This window comes from Schistocerca serialis, chromosome 1, assembly GCF_023864345.2.
Source record: "Schistocerca serialis cubense isolate TAMUIC-IGC-003099 chromosome 1, iqSchSeri2.2, whole genome shotgun sequence".
Classification (NCBI taxonomy): domain Eukaryota; kingdom Metazoa; phylum Arthropoda; class Insecta; order Orthoptera; family Acrididae; genus Schistocerca; species Schistocerca serialis.
In genome coordinates, this window is record NC_064638.1 from 1,046,634,670 (window position 1) to 1,046,659,049 (window position 24,380).

General features: G+C 39.6%; 1 protein-coding gene across 1 annotated transcript in view; it reads left to right on the top strand.

The window, feature by feature from the left end:
• LOC126458858 (UPF0602 protein C4orf47 homolog) overlaps positions 1–24,380 on the top strand; it is a 166,734-nt gene that overhangs the window by 70,862 nt on the left and 71,492 nt on the right. The window contains exons 5-6 of the mRNA XM_050095821.1: positions 151–304; positions 423–532. Coding sequence (XP_049951778.1) covers positions 151–304; positions 423–532 — 264 coding nt within the window. The remainder of the gene's footprint in view (positions 1–150; positions 305–422; positions 533–24,380) is intronic.

The window sequence follows — 24,380 nt, forward strand, 5'->3', positions numbered from 1 at the left end:
AAGAAGCCTTTATTAAAATTTTTGTTGCTGGTGCTCTTTAGAGATAGTTTCCAATGCTTTTATTCTTAATTAAATTCACCTTTCTGTGAATACAACAATTTAAAAACTTTATTATGTTACATAGTATGAGTCCTTTCTTATTTTGCACAGATGTTTTCAATGAAGAAAGTATCAAAGGGCGTCAGATGATTCCTGGTTTTCCACAGTCAAAATGTGCAAGAGATGATGGTTACTTCATTCCTTTCAGACGAATCTTTCAGAAAGAAGCCTATTTCAATAGGAGTAGAGCAGCATATCTGGAACGGTATGTGTGTGACACACAAACTGATATTTCAATTTCGGTATCTATAAATTATTCATAAAATAATTGCATTACTTGGAGTTGCATTACACAGTCCTTTAATTTTGAAATTATGCTTTAGACTTGCAGCAACTGCAAAGAACATTGCACCAAGAACATTTGTACAGCCATCTCCAACAAAAAGACAAACTGGATCTGGAGATTATTATGGTTGTTTTGAGAAAATTACAGGTAAGCAGTGTACCAATGTGAAAACTATATTTGAAATGTGGTAAATTTCAAATTTTCCACATAGAAGTTTGTTAGCAGTTATTAATTCCATCCTTATAACAAAAATGTAAGTTGAAATTGGAAATCTGTGCTTTGTCATGATTATCAATCATAGAAGTAGCCAAACTTGGTATTTTGAATTTTTTTGGTGTGTAGTTACACATTTCTTTGTATAGCTTTCAGGATTTGTGAGTTTCATTTCTTTTTAACAGAGAATCTTCTGTATAAATTACAGACCTGTAGCTCTGCTCATTGCTTATATTCCTCAGCATATATCTAGAGACATGGCTGTGGTTATTTTGATTGCTTAACATTTCTTTATGGCACCTCTTAGTACTGCAGTGCTCAGTTGCATTGCACATGGCTGTAACATAATGCTGAAGTATGCTGCCTGAAAGAAATTTGAAACATCCAGAAAGGGAGAAGGAAATAAAATGGAAAATCACAGGTTGAGAGGGTATGTGATGTTATTTCAGTGACTACAACACTGACTTGAATTTACAGAGAACTTGGCAGTAAGAGCCCACTTATCAGTATGATGTTGAACTGCCTCTGGCATGGATGCATGCACTGATTTAGCTGGGAATGGTGTCATAAAACCATTGTATCTTCTCCTGCAGCAAGCTGTCACATAACTTTTGTAACTTGTCCTCGACATCTTGGATACTGACACTGAGGAAGAATTGACCTTTGAAAAAATGGTTGAAATGTCTCTGAGCACTATGGGACTTAACATCTGTGGTCATCAGTCCCCTAGAACTTAGAACTACTTAAACCTAACTAACCTAAGGACATCACACACATCCATGCCCGAAGCAGGATTCGAACCTGCAACCGTAGCAGTCGCGTGGTTCCGGACTGAGCGCCTAGAACCGCGAGACCACCGCAGCCGGCAATTGACCTTTGAGCTAGCTGCTACCATGTTCTATTGGGGACAGACCTGAGAATTTTGATAACCATGGAGTACCTCAACATCATGCATACAGTTTATATAGACATGAGCCATGTGTGGACAAGCATTGTTCTACTGAAAAATGGCCCCACAATACTGTCGAATGAGTGGTAACACGTGAGGGAGCTAGCTGTCCATGATGTACTATTGTGCTGTCAGAGTTCTCTCAATCACTTCCAAATGTGAGCTGAATTCATGGCCAGTGGCTCCCCATACGATGAAGACAGGAGTAACACTGTTGTGCCTGTCAAAAATGTTGGAAGGATGGGACCTCTCTCCCAGATGCTGTCATATTCAATGACAATGATCATCCAGGGTAGTGTAGAACCATAACTCATTGCTGAAGACAATGCAGCACTGTTCTTCAGCGGTTCATGCATTCCAGTCATGTCACCAGTCCAATACGCAACTGTTTGTGTTGTATTGTAATGGCAGGCTATGCATGGGATCATAATTCCCTAGTTCAGCTGCTGATGGTCTCCAACCTGTGGTGTGGGATGACACAGAATCTTGCAGGGTTTCCCTTACTTGTACTCAGACAGCAGGTGCAGATTGTGCTTGGTGCACAATACAGTTATCCTCCCTTGTGGTGGTTGGACATGGTAGGCAGGAACATTAACAACAAGTATGCCTACACTGATGTTCCCATGCAGTCCAGCATGAGACCACTGCCAAATCTGAATGCCCCACAAAGTGGGATGTTGCATGATTTGATCAGATGGCCAAATGGAGACATACAATGAGGCCCTGTTCAAACTCTGTCAGGTGCTGATAACACTTGTCTCACATGAGTATGCAGCATCTCTGCGTCCTCCACAGTGATCAGTCAAGATCTGACACAGTTCACACCCCTTATGTACCCTCGCAGGTCTGTTAATAGCACTAAATACAAACAACACTAAAGTACTCTGGTGGCCATTCTAGCTGTCACGTAGACTTTCAACTCTAATCACTTACAAACCCATCAACGGTGCGTTTATATATAAATTTACACTGACCCCCAATCATGTATTCCGAGAGATTTACTTTCTCGGTCACACAGTGATCAGCTTCAGAGCTGATTATTACATATAGCTGTTTCTAAGTGCTTGGTTGTGTACAAGTTGTGAAACAAATACTGGAAGTGGTTCATAAGCTTGGAAGCAGTAGTAGTAATAGTAGTGCAGTTTTGTTTATCTTTGAATCACTTTTACAAAGATATTGCACATGTAATGACACTACAGTGAAAATAATCATTTATACAAACATTTAAATACTTACAGTCTTAGCTTAATGAGGATGTGACTTGTAGCTTGAGGGATATTTTGAATATCTGCATTGAGTTTTGCAGCAAGAGTCTGAAGGTAGTGAAATTAAAACACAAATATTTAACTAATAGGAATGATTATTTTTGAGACAGTGCTGAAATAAATGAAACATTTGCACTGGTAATAATTACACCAATAGCCTTTGCAGTGCAAAGACAAACACCTCCAATGAAACCAAAATATAAATCAGGAAGGGATGTCATTTGATATTTGATATTCAGCATTTTTTTGCTCCCTTGGATTTTGGAAAATCCAGGACAGAATGGGTGGCTTTGCTGATATCATGAATGCACCTGGAAGATTTCAAAAGCAAAATGTTTTAAATCAGACTTCAGGAAAAGCATCACTTGAGAAGATAGAAACATTAAAATTATAGCACTGCTAGTTCTTGTACCTTTTTATAGGTGACCCAATCCCGAAACATACATAGCTCTTTAGTGTAAAGTAAATGCTCACCAAGCAAAGGCAGGGAAAACACACACAAAAGACTTTAACTCTTACAAGCTTTTGGAGCCAGTGGCTTCTTCTTCAGGCAGAAGGGGAAGGAAGAGGGGTGCAGGAAAAGGACGGAAGAGGTTTAGGGAAATGGGTAAAGTTTAGAAATGTCACCCAGAATCCTGGGTCAGGGGAGACTTTCCGACAGGATGAGAAGGAAGGACTGATTGTTGGGGACAGCACTGGACAAGATTTCAAAAACTTGAGAGCTTAAAGGTGGAAGACAACGCAATATGCAAGACAGAGATTACTGCTAAAACATCATGCCTGAATTAATAAGTGTGAAAAGCTAAGTGCATTGTATGTAACAGAGTTGGGGGGGGGGGGGGGGGGGGGGCAGCAAAAATAGACAAGTCAGAAAATGAAAGGTGTAGAAAACTAAAATAGGGTGAAGAATGTAAATTAAGGCCATGTGGGTGGCAACAATGAAGGACATCTTGTAGCGCTGGTTCCCACCCTTGGAGTTCTGAGAAACTTATGTCTGGGTGAAGAACCAGATGGTATGTGTGGTGAAACAGGCACTGTAGTCATGACTGTCTTGTTGTACAGCATGCTCTGCAACACGATATGGTGTGTTGCCAGTATACACCCTCTACCTACGCCCATTAATCCTGACTAATAACTGGGTGATAGTCATGCTGATGTGAAAGGCCGAACAGTGTTTATATAAAAACTGGTATATGATGTGTCATTTCAAAGGTGGCTCTCCGTCTAATAGTATATGTTTTGCCAGTTACAGGGTTGCAATAGGTGGTTGCAGGAGGGTGCATAGGGCAAGTTTTGCGGAGGGGACGGTTAGAGGGGTAGGAGCTATAGGGTAGGGAGTTGGGTGCAGAAGGAGCATAGATATTGTCATGTAGAAGGCATAATTAGATGAATGATGAACACTAACTTCACTTAACAAATATTTATTCAGCACTTGCACATACAAGAGTGCAGAGTGAACTGCCTCTGGCCAGAACACACACATTATATATACAGCTAGAGAAAATTCCAGTACAATGATTCTTGACATTTGTGGATACATCTAGAATGTACTTGAAATGCATATAGAAATTAAAACTGTGCAGTCCAAGTGAGTTTTGAGCTCACACCCCTCCATGCAAGCAGTTAAGTATCATAACCATTATACCACAGTGCTACTCAGCTTCTTCTGCAACAATATTGTGAAGATTCAGAGGATGACAAAAAGCTATTCTAGTGTGGTGGGCAAAATCTCAGACACGATGGATCTCATTTCAGGGCATGATTTTAGGAAGTCATGGCCTTGTCAAAGTAGCTAATTAATACATTCAAGACCAGGACAGTACTGGGTGACAAGTAGTGTGGATGTGATGGCCCAGGAAATCTGCTTTTGAACTAGGCTGTTGGGATAATTACATGCAGTGAAGGCTGAAGTGAGAGTGGTGGTGTATTGCTGTAAAGAATCTGCATCCAAACAAATATGATTGCCATGAATGCCAAGTCTGTATGGGAGGGAATGTTTGATATGGAAAGGCTGACAACTGTCAAAATTTGAGTAATGTTGTTTTTTAGTAGGTTTGATGTGTAGCTGGCCTTCGATGAAGATGAGATCAACATCAAGGAAGGTGGCATGGGATTCGGAATTGGAAATTTAATTGAGAGAAGGTATTTAGAGATTTCAGGAATTTTAACATGTCAGCCTCACCATGAGTCCATACGGCAAAGATGTCATCAATGAATCTAAACCAAACCAGGAGCTGAAGGCTTATGGATCCCAGGAAAGCCCCCTCCAAGCAACCCATGAAAAGGTTGGCATAGGAAGGAGCCATCCTGCTTCCCATGACTGTACCCCTCATCTGTTTGTATGTCCGCCCAGTAAAGATGAAGTAGTTGTTGGTAAGTATAAAGTTGATTAAGGTGAGCAAGAAGGATGTTCTAGTTTCGGAATCAGATAGGTGTTGACTGAAGAAATGTTCAGCAGCAGACAGACCATGTACAAGGGGGTTGTTGGTACAGAAAGAGATGGAATCAGTGGTGACAAGCAAAATGTGTAGTGGGAGTGTGACAGGCACATATTTCAGACAATCTAGGAAATGGTTGGTATCTTTAATAAGGGAAGGAAGTCTTGGTACAATGGGTTTCAAGTGTTAATCTACTAAGGCAGATATATGTTCGCTGGGTGCTTTGATATCAGTAACTGTAGGATGGTCAGGATGATTGGGTTTGTGGATCTTAGGAGGAAGGTAAAAGGTGGAGGTGTGTGGTTTGGGTAGTGTAAGAAGTTCTACGGATTGAGATGTGAGTCCTTGTGAAAGGCCTTAGGTTTTAAGGTAGGACTACAGGTCCATTTGAATCAGAGGGTTGGGATCTTGATGGTAGATACTGTATGTAGAGGTGTCAGACAGCTAGAGTAGACCTTCACAACATACTCCTGTTGGTCAAGTACCACAATGGTAAATCCTTTGTCTTCTGGGAGGATAATGACGGAGTTCTCAGCTTTTAGGGAAAGCAGAGCCTGGAGTTCTGCAGAGGACAGGTTAGGGTCATGTTGTAGGGACCTGTGGATAGGTTGTGAAGCAATGTTGGATATGAGGAATTCTTGGAAGGCTTGTAAGGGATGTTCAGAGATAGTGGTGCATTTGTTTTTCGCCAAACTGCTTTGATCAACTTTTACTGCCATCTCCTACATTACTTTATTTGCCATGCAAAGTAGTTTACATTATCTCCTGTGACTTTCACTTTCTGTTTGGCCAGTTTTTTTAAAATTGCGTGTCCTTTCATGACTTTTCCTTTTTTTTTCTTTTTTTTTTCAGATCAATTTTTTGGATTATATAGACCACTCTTGTGGTGAGAAGTTTTTGCCCACTCATTGCCTCTTGTTAACCATTGTCTGTTCTACAATTCTCTTGTGAATTCTTCTGATTCTTCCAATTTTTTCCCTGCTTTTCTTCCATTTTTCTATCTTTTCCACCCTCTGCCTAACATTTTTGCTACTCCCATCACTTCTAACACTCCAAACTGTCCTCTTTTGCCTTGAAGAATCCCATCACATATTACAGTCCTTCTTTTTGAAAACACACTTTGGCACTATCAAAATTAAGGTCCCATATTCTGTTTCTTGAAATCTGCTTGTCCCTTGGAGTTTCCCAGCTAAACTGTGATCTATATGCCTCATCTGCCTGTTTCCACTCCAACAGATTTCTCTCCTTCTACAAAATCTTACAGTTATCTGCCCCTCATGTATCCTTGGATGGTATCATCCACCAAGCCAACTTTAGACTGCAACAACACGCCAGACTTCGCCTCACAAAGCTATCCCAACTTCTCCTAAGCTATGTCAACAGTGGTGTTTCCCTCCCTGTCCCTCTGCAGCTCCCCAAACAGCCACACCATCAACAACCACTCTTCTCCTACAAACTGAGCTTGGCCACCTTCTTAACGTCCAACAGCGTTCACCACTGCCTCCCAGACCAGTAATAACTCATAATCACAAGAACCAGTCACAACAGTACAGTGTTCTCAACCTCTTATCCAAAGCACTCTCCCCCCTGAATTATCAGTATTATTCACGGATCTCACTTTTAGCCCTAAACCTGCATTTAACCATGCTGCTTTGGTGAAGGACCTATTTTCCTTTACATGTAAAGTCAACTGGAAATAACACTTTGCAAGCCAATCTCAAAATCTTTCTAGCAGGAAACCTGACATTGAACCCAGCCTTGAAAAGTTCTGACCATGATACCAACTTGATCCACCAGGCAGTTTAGAAAGTACATGGAGAGCAGGTATGGTGTTTGGTTGTGATTGTCCATGAAACACATAAAGTTAATGAATGTGGAAGAGTCATAGAGCTATGAGTTGACAGTACTTCATCACAAAAGAGAAAAACACAGTACATCTACTCGATACAAAGCTCTGAACTGAACGGTCTTCGACTCTCACACCAGGACCGTGGCTCTTTGTTCTGTGTATCAATGCTGCTGTGGTCCCCACACCTTACTCCAATCCTGTCACCAGCTTATCCTATCCCATTAGAGGTAGGGCCACCCATGAAGTGGCTTTCATGTGCCAACTCTGCTGCAATTTCTGTACTGTATTTCATGTGGGCATGACCACTAACCAGCTGTCCAACAGAATGTATGGTCACCATCGAACTATGGCCAATAGCAGAATTCGGCACTCAGTGCCTGAACATGCTGGGACGGATACAGGGACAGGGTGGAGAGAGGGTGCACCTAGCTCCCCTACCCTCTCTCCAACCTGTCCCTGTATGCTCCCCAGCAGCGCTTCACAGTCCTCCACCCCTACCCAGCCATAGCTCACCCTCCCCACCCCAGCCTCCTTCTTACCCCCACCAAATTACCTCTCCCATCATGCACTGCATCTGTTGCTCATAGTCTGGCTTCAGCTGCCACAGAGTGTGGTCATGTGTGTGAGTTGCATTTGCATGAGTGTGTGTGTATGTGTGTGTCTGTCGACTATTTTTGACGAAGCTTATTTTGTGACAGTCTTTTTGTTGTGCCTGTCTGAGACTCAGCATCTCCACTACATGGTGAGTAGCAACTATCCTTTTCATTATACTGGGAAGAAGGAAACTCATAAGAACATTGCTCTGTTCCATAATAGCAGCCTCATTACTGACCCAAAGTTATTTGCAGACCTGTTCAATTCGTACTTTGCTATAATTGCAGATGATTTAGTGACCAAAAAATTTGGCAAATTAGATGTGAAGGACAACCAGGCACCTGAAAACCACAATTAAAAAAAAATATTGCTTTGTCCTGCCAGTCAAAATGTGCTATGAAAAATCATAAGCTCATTAAAAATAGCAATTCAGCAGGTGTTGATTACATCCCTGATCATATAACAAAACTGTCAACAAACTTTATTGTCACACTATTATTAGACATTTGCAATTCTTCATTCACAGGGCCTTTTCCTAGATCTGCTTAAAACTGCTAAAGTCATACCTCTTTATAAGAAAGGTGACTCTCAGAAAATGTCAAATTAAAGACCTGTAGCACTGCTGTCTGGCTTTTCAAAGATTATAGAACAACTCTTCCTAGCTCAGCTACAAAAATTTTCAGTCAGAGTAATAAATTATCTGTATGTCAGCATGGTTTCAGAGCACAACATTCCACTGAGACTGCTATCTTTCATCTTGTCAACCACATCATAAATGTAGTAGACAATCACTCCAAAATTTCAGGTATTTTCTTAGATTTAATATAGACTTTTGATGTTACAGATCATTCAATTCTCTATCTCTCTGTCTCTCTCTCTGGAAAAAAAGGACCTGATTAACACAGTCAAGCCAACACTACACAGAACTACCTTTCAGCTCTGTCGTCACTGACACATGGTGTATCACAGGGCTCTGTCTTAGGACAATTTCTTGTTCTAATATATGTTAATGATCTGCCGCCATGTTTAATGACCTCCATTCATATGTAAGAAATACAGGAGCATTACTATTTGCAGATTATACCAATCTGCTTATTGAAGTGAAAAATTTAAAGATCTTACCACTGCTGCAGGTGTCATCATGGTTGAAGTATCACAATGGCTCTATAGGAACAGGCTTGTCTTAAACCCACAAAAAACAGTTACTTTATACTTTCTGCACCAGCAAAATAAATAAACAAAAAGCCAGCAATTCACATGAAATTCAGAATTACACTGTGGCAAAGTTTCTAGGCCTTGCCTGCAAGAAAATCTGAAATGGAACTCTCACATACCGTCCTTAAACCCCCAACTCTCTAACATATGTAATCAGAGTACTATCCAGCAATGCAACTCTTGAAACTGTAAAAACTGTGTACTTTTCTCAGATACACTTACTATTAATATACGGTGTTATCTTTTGGGGAAATTCTCCTCCAGCCATTACAACATTCAGGAAGCACAAGAGAATAATCTGAATAATAAAAAAGCAAGCAATATAAGTTCCTGTAAGCCTTTGTTTATAGATTTAAATATTCTCCCTCTTCCCTGCATTTATATCCTAGAAATTGTGCTCTTTTAAAGAAAGCTATGATGAAGAAAGAAAATCTCTTTATCCACAACACTGCTGGGCATGCGCACCATACCAGGTTAAGGGGAAATATCCACGTAAATTACTCCAGCACAAGTCTATCTGAGTGGGTTTCTTATCACTCTCATGTAATAATCTACAATACGCTTCCAGAAATTATTAAGAATACCAATCATATAAATGCATTTGAAAAATTTACTGAAACCTTTTTATTAAATACTTGTTTTACAGTTTGTCATTTTATGTAAGTAACAAAGTAGAATGGTTGCCTAATATTACTGCAGTGTAAAACATGTCCAGCAACTGTAATACCTTGTATGTATATAAGACTTACTGGACCAATAAATAAAATTAAAATTATTGATGAAGACCTCATTATTGATGCATGGCTTGACCTTCTGGAGACATCTACTCACACACACCTGTCAGATACCCTCTCATGTCAGTCACAGCCTACAGCATCCTAACCATCATGGCACTGATGCAGCCCATCTCCCAGCCATTAACCCCTGTGACACCATTGAGTCTACTCACACCACCTGCAGCAAACATCAACACCACAGCACTGCCCATCGACACCACATGCTCCACCTTAGCCATGGTTTGGCCACTTATTATGACCACTGGCACACCATCTCCACCACATCACAGACACCAAGAAATGATCCGGTGGTGCCCTGCCAAGTAGCCAGCTGAGGCATCATTGGTTACTTGGACCTGTGCCCACACCACACCAGAGTCAATGTGGGTCAATCTGATCATCTCTTACTTTGGTGCAGCACCATCACTGTTGCAGACCAAAGAGCTGCAGCCCTGGTGTGTGATATCTGTGCAAATGAGTCAAAGGCAGTTGGGTTCTGAGCTTTATGTTGAGTAGACACACTGTATGTTGCTTACAATAAAGTATTGTCAACTCTGCGTCAACCAAGTTATTAATATCTTGCTGTATCTGTAGTGGAGATCTATCACAGGTAAGCTTGGTGGGTGGATCGGACAGCTCTTACATCTGGATTTCCCACAGAGTTATTTATTTATTGAACCTGAACTAATTAGGGCCATCAGGCTATCTCTTGCATTGGACCTGGGTTTCATATACACAGTACCTATTTTACATTCTAATTACCTAAGAAATAACATCCTGTATAAGGGATTGGTCGTGGGAGCAGCATATGGTTGGGCCAGGAAGTTATGTAGGTTGGGTAGGCAGTGGAATACCTCTTTAGGAGGGTAGCAAGAATTGTGGGAAGGATGTCGCTCATTTCTACACATGATATTAGATAGTCAAAGCCCTGGCAAATGATATTATTCTGTTTCTTCATTTCAGTATGATACTGGGTGATGAGGAGTGGTGCTCCTCTAAATCTAATTCCTGGGTATGGAGGGAGTATTATGGGTTTGTAAGGGTACTGGATTGGAAATCTGTTTGTGGACAAGGCCTAGGGGATAATGCCTGTGTGTGAAGAATTTCTGAGACTTTCAGCATACTGTACAAGGGATTCCCATCACTGCAGATACACTGTCCACAGCTGGCTGGGTTGAATGGTAGTGATTTTTTAGAGTAGACTATTAGGTGACAGCTGTGAAAATTCAGGAATTGTTGGTGCTTAGTGGGCATTATATGGATGCATTTATGGACGCAGCCATCACAGAGGTGGAGTTCAATGTCCAGGTGGATAATATGTTGGGCTGAAGAGGACCAGGTGAGGCAAATGGGAGAGAAGGTGTTGAGGAATGAGAATAGGGTGTCAAGGCCATGGAATCATGATCTGGAATCAGGGTCAAGACACAAGGCTGTGGATGGTGTATCTGCAGTGATGAGAATTTCTAGTCCTATAGGCCGAAGATCTAGTGAAGTTCTTCACAGACAAGCACTGTCCCCTACACCTAGTCTGCAAACTTATTTCCCACACAATATCTTCACACATCCCTAATCCTCCCACCACTCCCAGGAGCAAGCAGCAAAGGACCACCACTCCTCATCACCCAGTATCATCCTGGACTGCAGAAACTGAATTATGTCATTTGCCAGGGCTTCAACTATCTATTATCAGGCCCGGGAATGAGTGACATCCTGTCCAAAATCCTTCCTAGCACTTCTGAATTGGTATTCAACTGCCCACTCATCCTAAACAACAACCTGGTCCATCCTTACAACACTCTCACACCCAGCCCCTTATGCTGTGTAATATTCTTGTGGAAGATACCTGTGCAAGACCTGGCCGATGCATGCACAGAGCACAGCTTACTCCAGTCCTATCACAGGCTTACCCTGTTCCATCAGAGGCAGAGCCACCTATGAAGTAGCCATTTCATACATCAACTCTTCTGCAGATTCTGCACAATATTTTATGTGGGCTTGACCACCAACCAGCTGCCCAACAGAATGAATGACCATAGCCAAACTGTGGCCGAGAACACAGTTCACCACCCAGTGGCACAACATGCAGCTGAGCAAAACATGTTCATGTTCAATGGCTGTTTCACAATCTGGATCATCTGGATTATTCATCACAGCCTCAACTTTTCTATAGTATTCAGATGGGAGTTATCCTTTCAACACATCCTTCACTCCTATAATCCACCTGCCCTTAATCTTTGATAATCCACTTCACCCAGACTCTCTGACCAAGAGTTTCTCTAAACTCTGTCCTGTCACCCCCTCCCAACTCATACCCCCATGTCACTGTTGTTGTGCATCACACAAATTGACTGGCTGTAGTATCAGTGTGTTGCATTCCTATTCCATGCACCCAATGCCTCTCCATCTCGCATTTCTATCCCATACAATTGCTTGATCATTCTGAGCCAGCAGCTAGCCCTCTCCAATTTATCCTGCTTTCTGCCTCTTTCTTGCTCTACCCATCCAACCTAACACAACCCCTCACCCCAGATCATCTGTCGAACTGCAGTTCTGGCACTGTGGGTTCAGCCAGCACCATGCATAGCAACAGAAAAAGCTATGTCCATGTAAGCAGTTTCTGCATCATTTCAGCAAAAACAAAGACAAAGATACATGGCAAGTATAAGTCAAAAGCATTTTCCATACTTGACAATGCATTTTGGATAAGAAACAGAGATGACAATGCAAAGAACTGAAACTTCAAAACAATGTGATACATTTGATACCTGCAAAAAAAAAAAAAAAAAAAAAAAAAAAAAAAAAAAAAAAAAAAAAAAAAAAAAAAAAAAAAGTGTGGAAACTGTGTGAAAGTAATCCGAAAGTAACACATTGTATGTGTTCAGGACTAATGATTGCAAGGAAATGCAATTTTACTTTCTAGTGTATTTTTATTCCAAAATGAATGCTCTTACAAAAAAAATGGTAACTATAAAAGAAAATAATATTGTTTAATCATAACCACAATCAAGTCCAGACCCAAAAGCAGGTTTGTAATGAAGTATAATGGTTAACATTGAAAGCATGTTTATTACAAACACTAACAAACAGCCATAATATAAGCAAACTACTTGATGGGGAGTGCTGATATTTAGTTGTCGACGGGACGTTAAACACTAATCTCCTCCTCCTCCTCCTGCTGATATTTATATAAATATTAAATATTCCACAATACAGAAACATAAGTAAATTCAAAAATCTTCCAAATTTACAAATACTTAGTAACAAGTAATTGCTGATGGTTGGGTTTGAACTGGTTACTTGCAGTATGCCAGCCAGCAATGCCAGCTGCTATGCCACACTGCATGCAGCAAGGCTGATGGCATTGCTTCCTCTCACAGAGAAACAGTGATCAACTGTTCCATTAGTTCTCATTGGATCATTGGAGCTGACTACAGTATCCTAGATGTAGATCTTATCAGTAGTACTGTGTATGGTAATACAGGAGGATCCTATTATATGGGTCATGTAATAACATCTTCTTCACTGTGATGCACATTAGGGTAGCCCTTCCCATTGAAGCTTCGTGATCATCAAGCAGTCATTCATTTTTACTGAACAAGAAGCCTCCATCATTAATCTGTGCCTCAGGACTGTAGTAGGGCATCATATGGAGGACGTGGACGTTGTCCCTGCACTATTGTCTTCTTTATGAAGGATAATAATCCTTGACCTTTTTTGTTACGTCTGAGAAGTGGCATGGGATATTATATGGCCCAAAGTAGGATTTTAGTTCCACTCTCCACACAGGTGTAAAAATTCTTACTAAGTCTCACCAGCTGTTTCTTTCTCTAGGCAATGCTTGGATTTATAGCACTTTCGTCCTTCTACTAGATGTCCAGGATCTGTACATGAGGCTTGCTTCTTTGGTCTTGGTTATCAGGTATTCCACATAGCAGTCATGACTATCATCTGGCTCAAACAGGAACTCTGAATCCATTGTCATTTACAGCAATGCTGGCTATTTCCTCTGTTCAGCAGCAATGTCATTTAATGCAGTGATGACTGAGATTGTTCTGTCAAAGGATTCCTTGAGAGGCACCCAGTGTTGATAGGTTTATATATGCTTTAGTATATTGCTTTGATGTTGTACTCCTGAAGCCTCTGTGCCCATCTCACCAGTCAACCCGATGGAGCCTTCAGACTATTCAGTCAGCATAGAGAATGGTGTTCCATCACAGTGGTGAATGGGTTGTCAAATAAATAAGGCTGAAAGTTTTTGATGTTCCAGCACCTTTCTGAATTTGTGCCAGAACTGTACTATCCCACAACTACTACCATCAGAGTCAAGTTCTGTTTCAACATATTCATGATGCAATGCTAGGACTGGAGAAGATGTTAGCACCTCCTTAAGAAAATAATGAATCTTTCTTGCACCATGGTCCACAAAAATTTGGTATCTCCATGCAGTAGTTCTTTCAAGGGCCGTGCCATCACTGCTACTACGAGCACATTCTGACATAGCTTCTCACAGCATGAATATGACCAGGAATTGGAATATATGTGATGACTCTTATTTTCTTTGGATTAGGCTGGACATTATCTCCAGTCATGTGATGCCCCCTGATTTTTATTTCTTGGGCGAAGAAGAGGTTTTTTTTTTTTTCAGATTCAGCAAGAGACCTTGGTCTGAACACACTGCAACATGGTATTCAGATGGCATAGTTGTTCTTCAAATACCTTCAAAAGAACAATAATGTCATCTAGATAGCTAAGACACATCACCCATTTAATGTGCTACAGCAGGTTTTCCACAATATGTTGGAAGATGGCTGTAGCATTACATAGTTTGAATGGCACAACTTTGCACCCATAGAGGCTGTCAGGAGCTATGAAGGTAGTATTTTCTCACAGAGCTTCATACCCGATATGTCAGTAGCCTGCTGGTATGTATGAAGTTGAGAAATACTTTGCTTCTTTCAAGCAGTCCAGGGTGCCATCAGTACGTGGCAGGGGATAAATTCTTTTTTAGTGGTTTTGTTATGTTGTCAGTAGTCACCAGAGCTTACATTGTACCATCCTTCTTCTTCACAAGGACCACACAACAGGGCCAAGAACTCTCTGAAGCTTCAATGATGTCATCTTACAATATTTCCTCCCAGATTATCTGCTGTTCATACTGCAACACCCTATGTTAGCTCCAGCTTATAATGTTGATACTCCATTATACCATGAGATACTTGGTCTCTCTTTACTCCACTCCATATTTGAAACTGTCCATATTTGAAACTGTTCAAAAATTGGTGTGAAATGGCTGACACTTGCATATGTTGTTCCTTAGTTGGGCCAGATTCTATATCTATAATGTGTGATACTTGCAACAAATCCAATCTAATAATAAAATTATGAGTACTTTATGTTAAAATGACAAATTGGAAGTGCCGTATTGAGTCATTTTTAGTCTTGCAAGTCATGTTCCAGTTGGCTTGGATCAGCATCCATGTATGTAGGAATGAAGTGCTGTCTTTCAACAGTACTCAGCCACTGGAAGACCTGTAGATGATCCTAGCAGTCATTTTCACTGCAAACATTTTGTGGTTTTATACAGTAGTAAATTTCAAGCAGTTTAACAAGAAACAGGTGAATGTGTGTATCTAATGGTTAGAGGCAGTAAAAACTGTCCATATTATTTTCTCCTTACTTTTCCCTCATGGTTGTATCTAAATAGTTACTTTTAAAGTGCGTATTGTTGTAGAGTGACAATCATGCATATTTTCTTTTTAATTGAAGAAATTCTTTTGTACTGCTGGTGAGGACTTGATGAGATGAACCTTTGAGTTGCTCTATTAGTGTATTTGTGTAATGCAATGGATTACATGTTGTTGTTGTGGTCTTCAGTCCTGAGACTGGTTTGATACAGCTCTCCATGCTACTCTATCCTGTGCAAGCTTCTTCATCTCCCAGTACCTACTGCAACCTACATCTTTCTGAATCTGCTTGGTGTATTCATCTCTTGGTCTCCCTCTACGATTTTTACCCTCCACACTGCCCTCCAATACTAAATTGGTGATCCCTTGATGCCTCAGAACATGTCCTACCAACCGAGCCCTTCTTCTAGTCAAGTTGTGCCACTAACTTCTCTTCTCCCCAATCCTATTCAATACTTCCTCATTAGTTATATGATCTACCCATCTAATCTTCAGCATTCTTCTGTTGCACCACATTCCAAAAGCTTCTATTCTCTTCTTGTCCAAACTAGTTATCATCCATGTTATCATCCATGTTTCACTTCCATACGTGGCTACACTCCATACAAATACTTTCAGAAACGACTTCCTGACACTTAAATCTATACTTGATGTTAACCAATTTCTCTTCTTCAAAAATGCTTTCCTTGGCATTGCCAGTCTACATTTTATATCTTCTCTACTTCGACCATCATCAGTTATTTTGCTCCCCAAATAGCAAAACTCCTTTACTACTTTAAGTGTCTCATTTCCTAATCTAATTCCCTCAGCATCACCCGACTTAATTCGACTACATTCCATTATCCTCGTTTTGCTTTTGTTGATGTTCATCTTATATCCTTCTTTCAAGACACTATCCATTCCATTCAACTGCTCTTCCAAGTCCTTTGCTGTCTCTGACAGAATTACAATGTCATCGGCGAACCTCAAAGTTTTTATTTCTTCTCCATGGAATTTAATACCTACTCCGAATTTTTCTTTTGTTTCCTTCACTGCTTCCTCAATATAGAGATTGAATAACATCGGGGAGAGGCTACAACCTCGTCTCACTCCCTTCCCAACCACTGCTTCCCTCTGATGTCCCTCAACTCTTATAACTGCCATCTGGTTTCTGTACAAATTGTAAATAGTTTTTCGCTCCCTGTATTTTACCCCTGCCACCTTCAGAATTTGAAAGAGAGTATTCCAGTCAACATTGTCAAAAGCTTTCTCTAAGTCTACAAATGCTACAAATGTAGGTTTGCCTTTCCTTATCTATTTTCTAACTTAAGTCGTAGGGTCAGTATTGCCTCATGTGTTCCGATATTTCTACGGAATCCAAACTGATCTTTCCCGAGGTTCTTCTAACTGTATTTCCATTCATCTGTAAAGAATTCGCATTAGTATTTTGCAGCCGTGACTTATTAAACTGATAGTTCGGTAATTTTCACATCTGTCAAACCTGCTTTCTTTGGGATTGGAATTATTATATTCTTCTTGAAGTCTGAGGGTATTTCGCCTATCTCATACATCTTGCTCACCAGAAGGTAGAGTTTTGTCAGGACTGGCTCTCCCAAGGCTGTCAGTAGTTCTAATGGAATGTTGTCTACTCCCGGGGCTTTGTTTCGACTCAGGTCTTTCAGTGCTCTGTCAAACTCTTCACGCAGTATCGGATCTCCCATTTCATCTTCATCTACATCCTCTTCCATTTCCATAATATTGTCCTCAAGTACATCGCCCTTGTATAGACCCACTATATACTCCTTCCATGTTTCTGCTTTCCCTTCTTTGCTTAGAACTGGGTTTCCATCTGAGCTCTTGACATTCATACAAGTGGCTCTCTTTTCTCCAAAGGTTTCTTTAATTTTCCTGTAAGCAGTATCTATCTTACCCCTAGTGAGATAAGCCTCTATATCCACACATTTGTCCTCTAGCCATCCCTGCTTAGCCATTTTGCACTTCCTGTCGATCTCATTTTTGAGACGTTTGTATTCCTTTTTGCCTGCTTTATTCACTGTATTTTTATATTTTCTCCTTTCATCTATTAAATTCAATATTTCTTCTGTTACCCAAGGATTTCTACTAGCCCTCATCTTTATACCCACATGATCCTCTGCTGCCTTTATTACTTCATCCCTCAAAGCTACCCATTCTTCTTCTACTGTATTTCTTTCCCCCATTCTTGTCAATTGCTCCCTTACGCTCTCCCTCAAACTCTGTATGACCTCTGGTTTAGTTAGTTTATCCAGGTCCCATCTCCTTAAATTCCCACCTTTTTGTAGTTTCTTCAGTTTCAATCTACAGTTCATAACCAATAGATTGTGGTCAGAGTCCACATCTCCCCCTGGAAATGTCTTACAATTTAAAACCTGGTTCCTAAATCTCTGTCTTACCATTATATAATCTATCTGAAACCTTCTAGTATCTCCAGGCTTCTTCCATGTATACAACCTTCTTTCATGATTCTTGAACCAAGTATTAGCTATGATTAAGTTATGCTCTGTGCAAAATTCTACCAGGCGGCTTCCTCTTCCATTTCTTAGCCCCAATCCATATTCACCTACTACGTTTCCTTCTCTCCCTTTTCCTACTGACGAATTCCAGTCACCCATGACTATTAAATTTTCGTCTCCCTTCACTATCTGAATAATTTCTTTTATTTCGTCATACATTTCTTCAATTTCTTCGTCATCTGCAGAGCTAGTTGGCATATAAACCTGTACTACTGTGGTAGGGGTGGGCTTCGTATCTATCTATCTTGGCCACAATAATGCGATCACTATGCTGTTTGTAGTAGCTTACCCGCAATCCTATTTTCCTATTCATTATTAAGCCTACTCCTGCATTACCCCTATTTGATTTTGTGTTTATAACCCTGTAGTCACCTGACCTGAAGTCTTGTTCCTCCTGCCACTGAACTTCACTAATTCCCACTATATCTAACTGTAAACTACCCATTTCCCTTTTTAAATTTTCTAACCTACCTGCCCGATCAAGGGATCTGACATTCCATGCTCCGATCCGTAGAACGCCAGTTTTCTTTCTTTTGATAATGACATCCTCTTGGGTAGTCCCCGCCCAGAGATCCGAATGGGAGACTATTTTACCTCCGGAATATTTTACCCAAGAGGATGCCATCATCATTTAACCATACAGTAAAGCTGCATGCCATCGGGAAAAATTATGGTTGTAGTTTCCCCTTGCTTTCATGGATTACATGTCACTCATGAAAGGTTATGATATGAGTTCCAGTCTAACACGCAGTTTTAATTTGACACTTATAATCAACAAAGAGTAAATTTTCATAGTAATCTGATCCATATTTGACTCTAATAGTTGTGGCATGTTTCCAAATGCCAACTGTGTGCCTGTTGTTATTGTAACTCTCACTTATGGGCCAACAACATTTATTAAACAGGTACAAATATTCTGTAACAAAAGATTAACAAGCTGCAACATGGTCACAAATCGAATAGTGATCCAGAAATTGTAGAAGAAATTTTTTTAATTTATGTCTATGATCACAAAATCTTAGGTCCTCGAGCTACTGGTTTCAGTCAGCAATGACCATCTTGAGATCTCAGTACTGATTTGCTGCTTCAGTTTACAGAGGCTTTTGACTCTGTCATACAGAAATCATGTCACTAGTTTCACAAGTTGTGACATGGTTGTGAATTGAACAGTGGTCCAGAGAGTGTGGAATAAATTTCTTTATTTCTGTCTTTGATCACAAAATGTTAGCTCCTCAGACTGAGTCTGAGTCACATTTTGTGATCATGGATGGAAATAAAGAAATTAATGCTACAACCAGTTACAGTTGTCTATAAGTCTTGAAACCAAATAATAACCTAGTCTAATTCAAAAGCAGGGTCATCAACAAAGTACAATGCTTAGCACTGAAAGCTCATTTTTTAAAACCATCAACATACAGATAGAACAGAACTGCCTCTTGGATGGAGAGAGATGCTGTTCATACAGACATAAAATATCCCAGAATATCCTAACATTACAAACATTGAATTTGAACTGACAACCCACTGAAGACCAGCCAGCGATGCTAACTGCTGAACTACATTGCATGCTGCACAGCTCATGACATTGCTCCATCTCACAGAGAAACAGTGAGCCACTGATTCAGAAATTCTCATTGTATCATTGGAGCTGGCTACAGTGTCCTAAATGTGGGTCTTGTCAGTGGTCCTCTGTATGGCAGTGCTGGAGGATTCTCACATTTGTGTTATGTTGTCACACCCTCTTCATTATGTTGAGCATTCAAGTTGCCCTTCTCATTGAAGCTTCATGATGATAAAGCAGTCATTCAGTTTCATCAAATGAGAAGCCCCCATCATCAGTCTGTGCCTCAGGACTGTAGTAGAGCTTCATTGGGAGGACATGTAAATCATCTCTGCATTTTTGTCTTCTTGGTGAAGGATCATAATCAGTTACTTCATATGAAATGTTCAACAAGTAACAAACTCTATGATAGAGCCTAGAGTAGCATTTAGTAGCTTGTTTGGTAGTCCCACTTTCTGCACAGGTGTAAAAATCCATACCAAGTCTCCCAAGCTGTATCTCAGTCACCAGTCCCTGGTGTCACTATGCTCTCTGTCCATCCTCTGGGTGCCCAGGGATGGTTTGCAAGTCAGCTTTCTCACTTCTTCATTCCTGTTGATAAGGTGTGTCACTTAGTCATTCTGAGTATTGTTCTGTTGAAACAGGAATGGTGTATCTCAATATTTCCCATTTGTGACCTTCATCACAATCACTTTCATATAACTGAAAATAGTCTTCAAGCAAAAATCAAACAAAGGAAAATCCAGAATGGAATGTAACAATATGAGAGAAGGAAAGTTGCTACTCACCATATATTGGAGATGCTGAGCCGTGATAGGCACAATAAAAAGATGCACACAATCATAGCTTTCGGCCATCAAGGCCTTTGTCAGCAGTCGACACACACACACACACACACACACACACACACACACACACACACACACTCATGCAAGTGCAACTTGCACACACATCTGCAGTCTCAGAGAGCTGAAACTACACATTTAAATAGTGTACAATGCACACTGCACATGTACATTTTGTCCAGGGTGTCCATAGTGGAGGCATAGCTGTCCTCCATTCTCCAAATGTCTGTTCTTTTGTGGACATTATTTTTGGCAGAGGAACTGGTTGTGCCTGTATTGGTCAGCTGCTGGGTTGTCAATGAAGGCTGTGGCATATATCAGAATTGGGTGAGTACATTCTCCATTGTGCATTCTACTAATGGCTAAAGATAGCTAAAGACTGTATATATCTTTTCCAGCATTCTCTATTTCCTTCTAATGTATGGGGTCAACATTCATGACTGCTGTCTCTTCTGTACTCAGTCTGACATTTATGGCTGCTATAAATTGCTGTATCACTTCTCTTTTTACCTGACACATGAAAGAGGCAAGGTCATGGTGATCTTCCATGACTGATGTAGGGGCTACATTCAGGAGTCAGTTATACCTCTTTCACCTGACTTCCTTTCCCCTCCCATCCCCTATCCTACCCTACCCTTCCCACCTCTCCCATCCCCTCACTCCCCTTCCACACAGACACCCTCGATGTGCTGGCACCAGTTGATGAATTCCTCTGTTATGCTGACATCCTTTATCAGAAGAGCTTGGTGCATGTCTTCTGTGATTCCTTTCACCAAATGCAAAATTTTGTCAGCTTCTGTCATATTCAGATTCACAATGTGGTATTCGGCTAAAACATTCTGTTTGTAAAACAGTGTCATTTCCACATATGTTGCGCCATGTTCTTCAGTTGCTCATCTGGTTATTGGACTTGCTGGTATGTGTCATCAAATACTTCCTTCAGTTCAGTGTGGGATTTGCCAAGCTATCAAGTTTCTATTCATTGTTCTTGGACCACCGCTGGGCTTTGCTGTCCAAGTAAAAGTAAACATTTGCCAAACACATCATGTTATACCACCTGTTTTGTTCGGATACTCAGTTGAATCTTTTCAGTGATTTCACTCAATCCCAACCAGTATCTCTGGGAAACACTGATGAATGCCTGATGCACAGCTAACTTGTTGCTGTTTGGAATCCATTGACATAGTCAGTATACTCCCTTTTAATAATATTCCAAATTGTTTTGATTTTGTTATCAGAGGTACTAATCTGAGACATGATGCACATGCTTCTGGACTTTTTAATAACCTTTCTTAATGTAGCACAGTAGTTTTTATAATATTTGGCTGTTTATGGGTCATTACTCTTTTTTGTTTTAGATACAATTCCCTTTTGTGGTTACAAGATATTTTTATTCCTTTAGTAAGGCAAGGTTTTTTGCATGGTTTCTTATAATTAGATTTAACTACTCTCTTGGGGAAACAGTTTTCAAATTCTCTTACAAGTGTATCATGAAATAAGTTATATTTTAAATTAGCACTGGGGTCCTTGTACACCTCATCCCAGTCTAACTGCTGAAATTTTCCCTGAAATTTCTAATTATTGAGTCATTAATTGAACGCACAACTTTGGAGGGTAGTTTTGAATTACTGAATGGAGCTATGTCATATACTGTAACTAGCTGAGCACCATGATCAGAAAGGCCATTCTCAACAGGACAAGAATTTATGTTTTTTAACTTATCTTGGTCTATAAAAGTGTTATCTATCAATGTACTGCTGTCCTTTACTACCTGAGTCGGAAAATCAATGACAGATGTCAAACTGAAAGAACTGAGCAAGACTTCCAGGTCATTCTGCCTGTTACACTCTTTCAGTGAATCAACATTGAAGTCCCCACAAATAATAATTAGCTTTCCCCTATCTGACAGATAGCACAACAAGGCATCTAAGTATTCGAGAAATAAATGAAAGTTTCCTGAAGGGGACCTATATACTGTTACAATTATAAAAGAGCCCTCCATCAGTTTAAGTTGACAGGCACATGCTTCTATATGTTGCTCTAGACAAAACTTTTTTGTATCTAAGTTTTTTATACAGTGACAACTTTTGACATATATGGCAACTCCTCCTCTCACCTTATTCTCTCTACTCATACGTGCAGCTAGTTTATAACCACTGATATTTACCTTTTCCATATCAGACACAATGTGTTGCTCAGACAGGCATAGTATATCTATTACATTATCAGATTCAATGCCATCCAAACAAACCAGGAGCTCATCTACTTTATTCTTCAATCCCGGAATATTTTGATGAAAAATGGTAACATTATTTTTTACTTTACTTTTGTGAGAATCTACTTTTTTCTTTAATCCATCAATATTTTGGTTAAATATGACAACATTATTATTTACTTTACTGTTGTGAGAATCTTGTGAGTTTTGGACCTCTTTAGCACCTGCCTGCCTGAACTTCTCATTGGACACTGATATTAGTCTAAAAAAGAGGTACATCCATGAGTGATCAAAGTTGAAACAGGTGTCATAGGTGTCACAGATGGAGGCCACGATAATAATGAAATCAAGATAGAGAACAAAACTATTGTAAATCCTGTTCAAATTTCTGAATTATTTAATGAAATCTTTATAAATGCAAACAAATCAAACATCAACATAGAAAATTACCCAGATAAGATAAATTTCAGTAACACTGAGCAATTTGAAGGTGAACTTTTCAGTACATTTAGCAAAAATATTGTAAAAGGTATAGAAAATGTGATACTATCACTAAAAAGTAAAGCATCAGCAGGATGGGATGAGATATCAATGAAAGTGTTAAGGACAGTCTCTTTTAAATAATTGCACAGCCATTATCTACAATAGTCAAGCAGTCCCTTCAAGAAGGTTGTTTTCCAGACACATTTAAGTATGAAGTAGTTGAGCCACTATTCAAAAAAAGCAAAAAGAACATATGGGAAACTATAACCCAATCTTTCTGCTTCCATCATTTAAAAAAAAAAATTGGAGAGGTAGACAGCATACAAATTCAAAATTTCATAGAAAAATTTAAAGTAATCTCAAAAAATCAGTATGGATTTCAAAAAGGTAAAACCATAGTATCTGATAGAAACTGTTTTGTAGAAGAAATTAGCTCCTCTCTAGACAATTCACTCCAGGCCACAAGAATTTTTTGTAGCCCATTAAAGGCCTTTCATGGTATGAACCACTCCTTGCTACTCTGTAAACTGGAAAAATTTGGAATTAGAGGTATTGTATTAGAATGATTTAAGTTATACCTAACCGACCAAAGACAAAGAGTGGTTATATCATCAAAGAGGAACTTATATTTTAAAATGGATAACCATTTCGCAAGGAGTACGCTAAGGTTCTATCTTAGGTTACATTCTGTTTTACATAAGTGATCTACCACTTAATATTGAGTGTCACTCACTTTTTTGTACAGATGGCACATCTGTAATTATTGAAAGTAACAGTAGTGACCAGATTACACAAATTTTATTAAATACTTTAGAAAAATTAGATACCTGGTCCTATTTGAACAGGTTAAAAGTAAACATGGAAAAGACTCAGTTAAGGCAGGTTAAAAACAAAACAAAGTTGAATGATATTCAGATCAGGCAAAAAACCCAAGATTTGCAAGAACTTCCTAGGAATGTGTGAAATTCCTAGGAATGGAATTGGGTAAAAATCTTTCGTGGGGCTTAAATACACAGTGCCTTGCAAATAAATTAAATATCCTAGCATTTGCATTGAGGATATTGTACAATGCTACCAATATGGACATAAGAAAAGTAGTATATCACAGCTGTTTCAAGTCAGTAATAAGGTACAGAATTGTATTTTGGGGTAACTCAAACCATGTGTTGAATATTAAATTTTTAGAAAACCATCATTACAAATATGCACAATGCAAAGTAAAAAAAAAAAATAAATAAATCTATGAGCTGATTATCTTTGTACATAGTAACCCTGATTACTTTTGTAGCACATTTTCAACTTGACTGCAACACCAGAAATCAAAATAATTTTATACTGCCAACCCACCATTTAAAACTTTATACTCAACTCCACAAA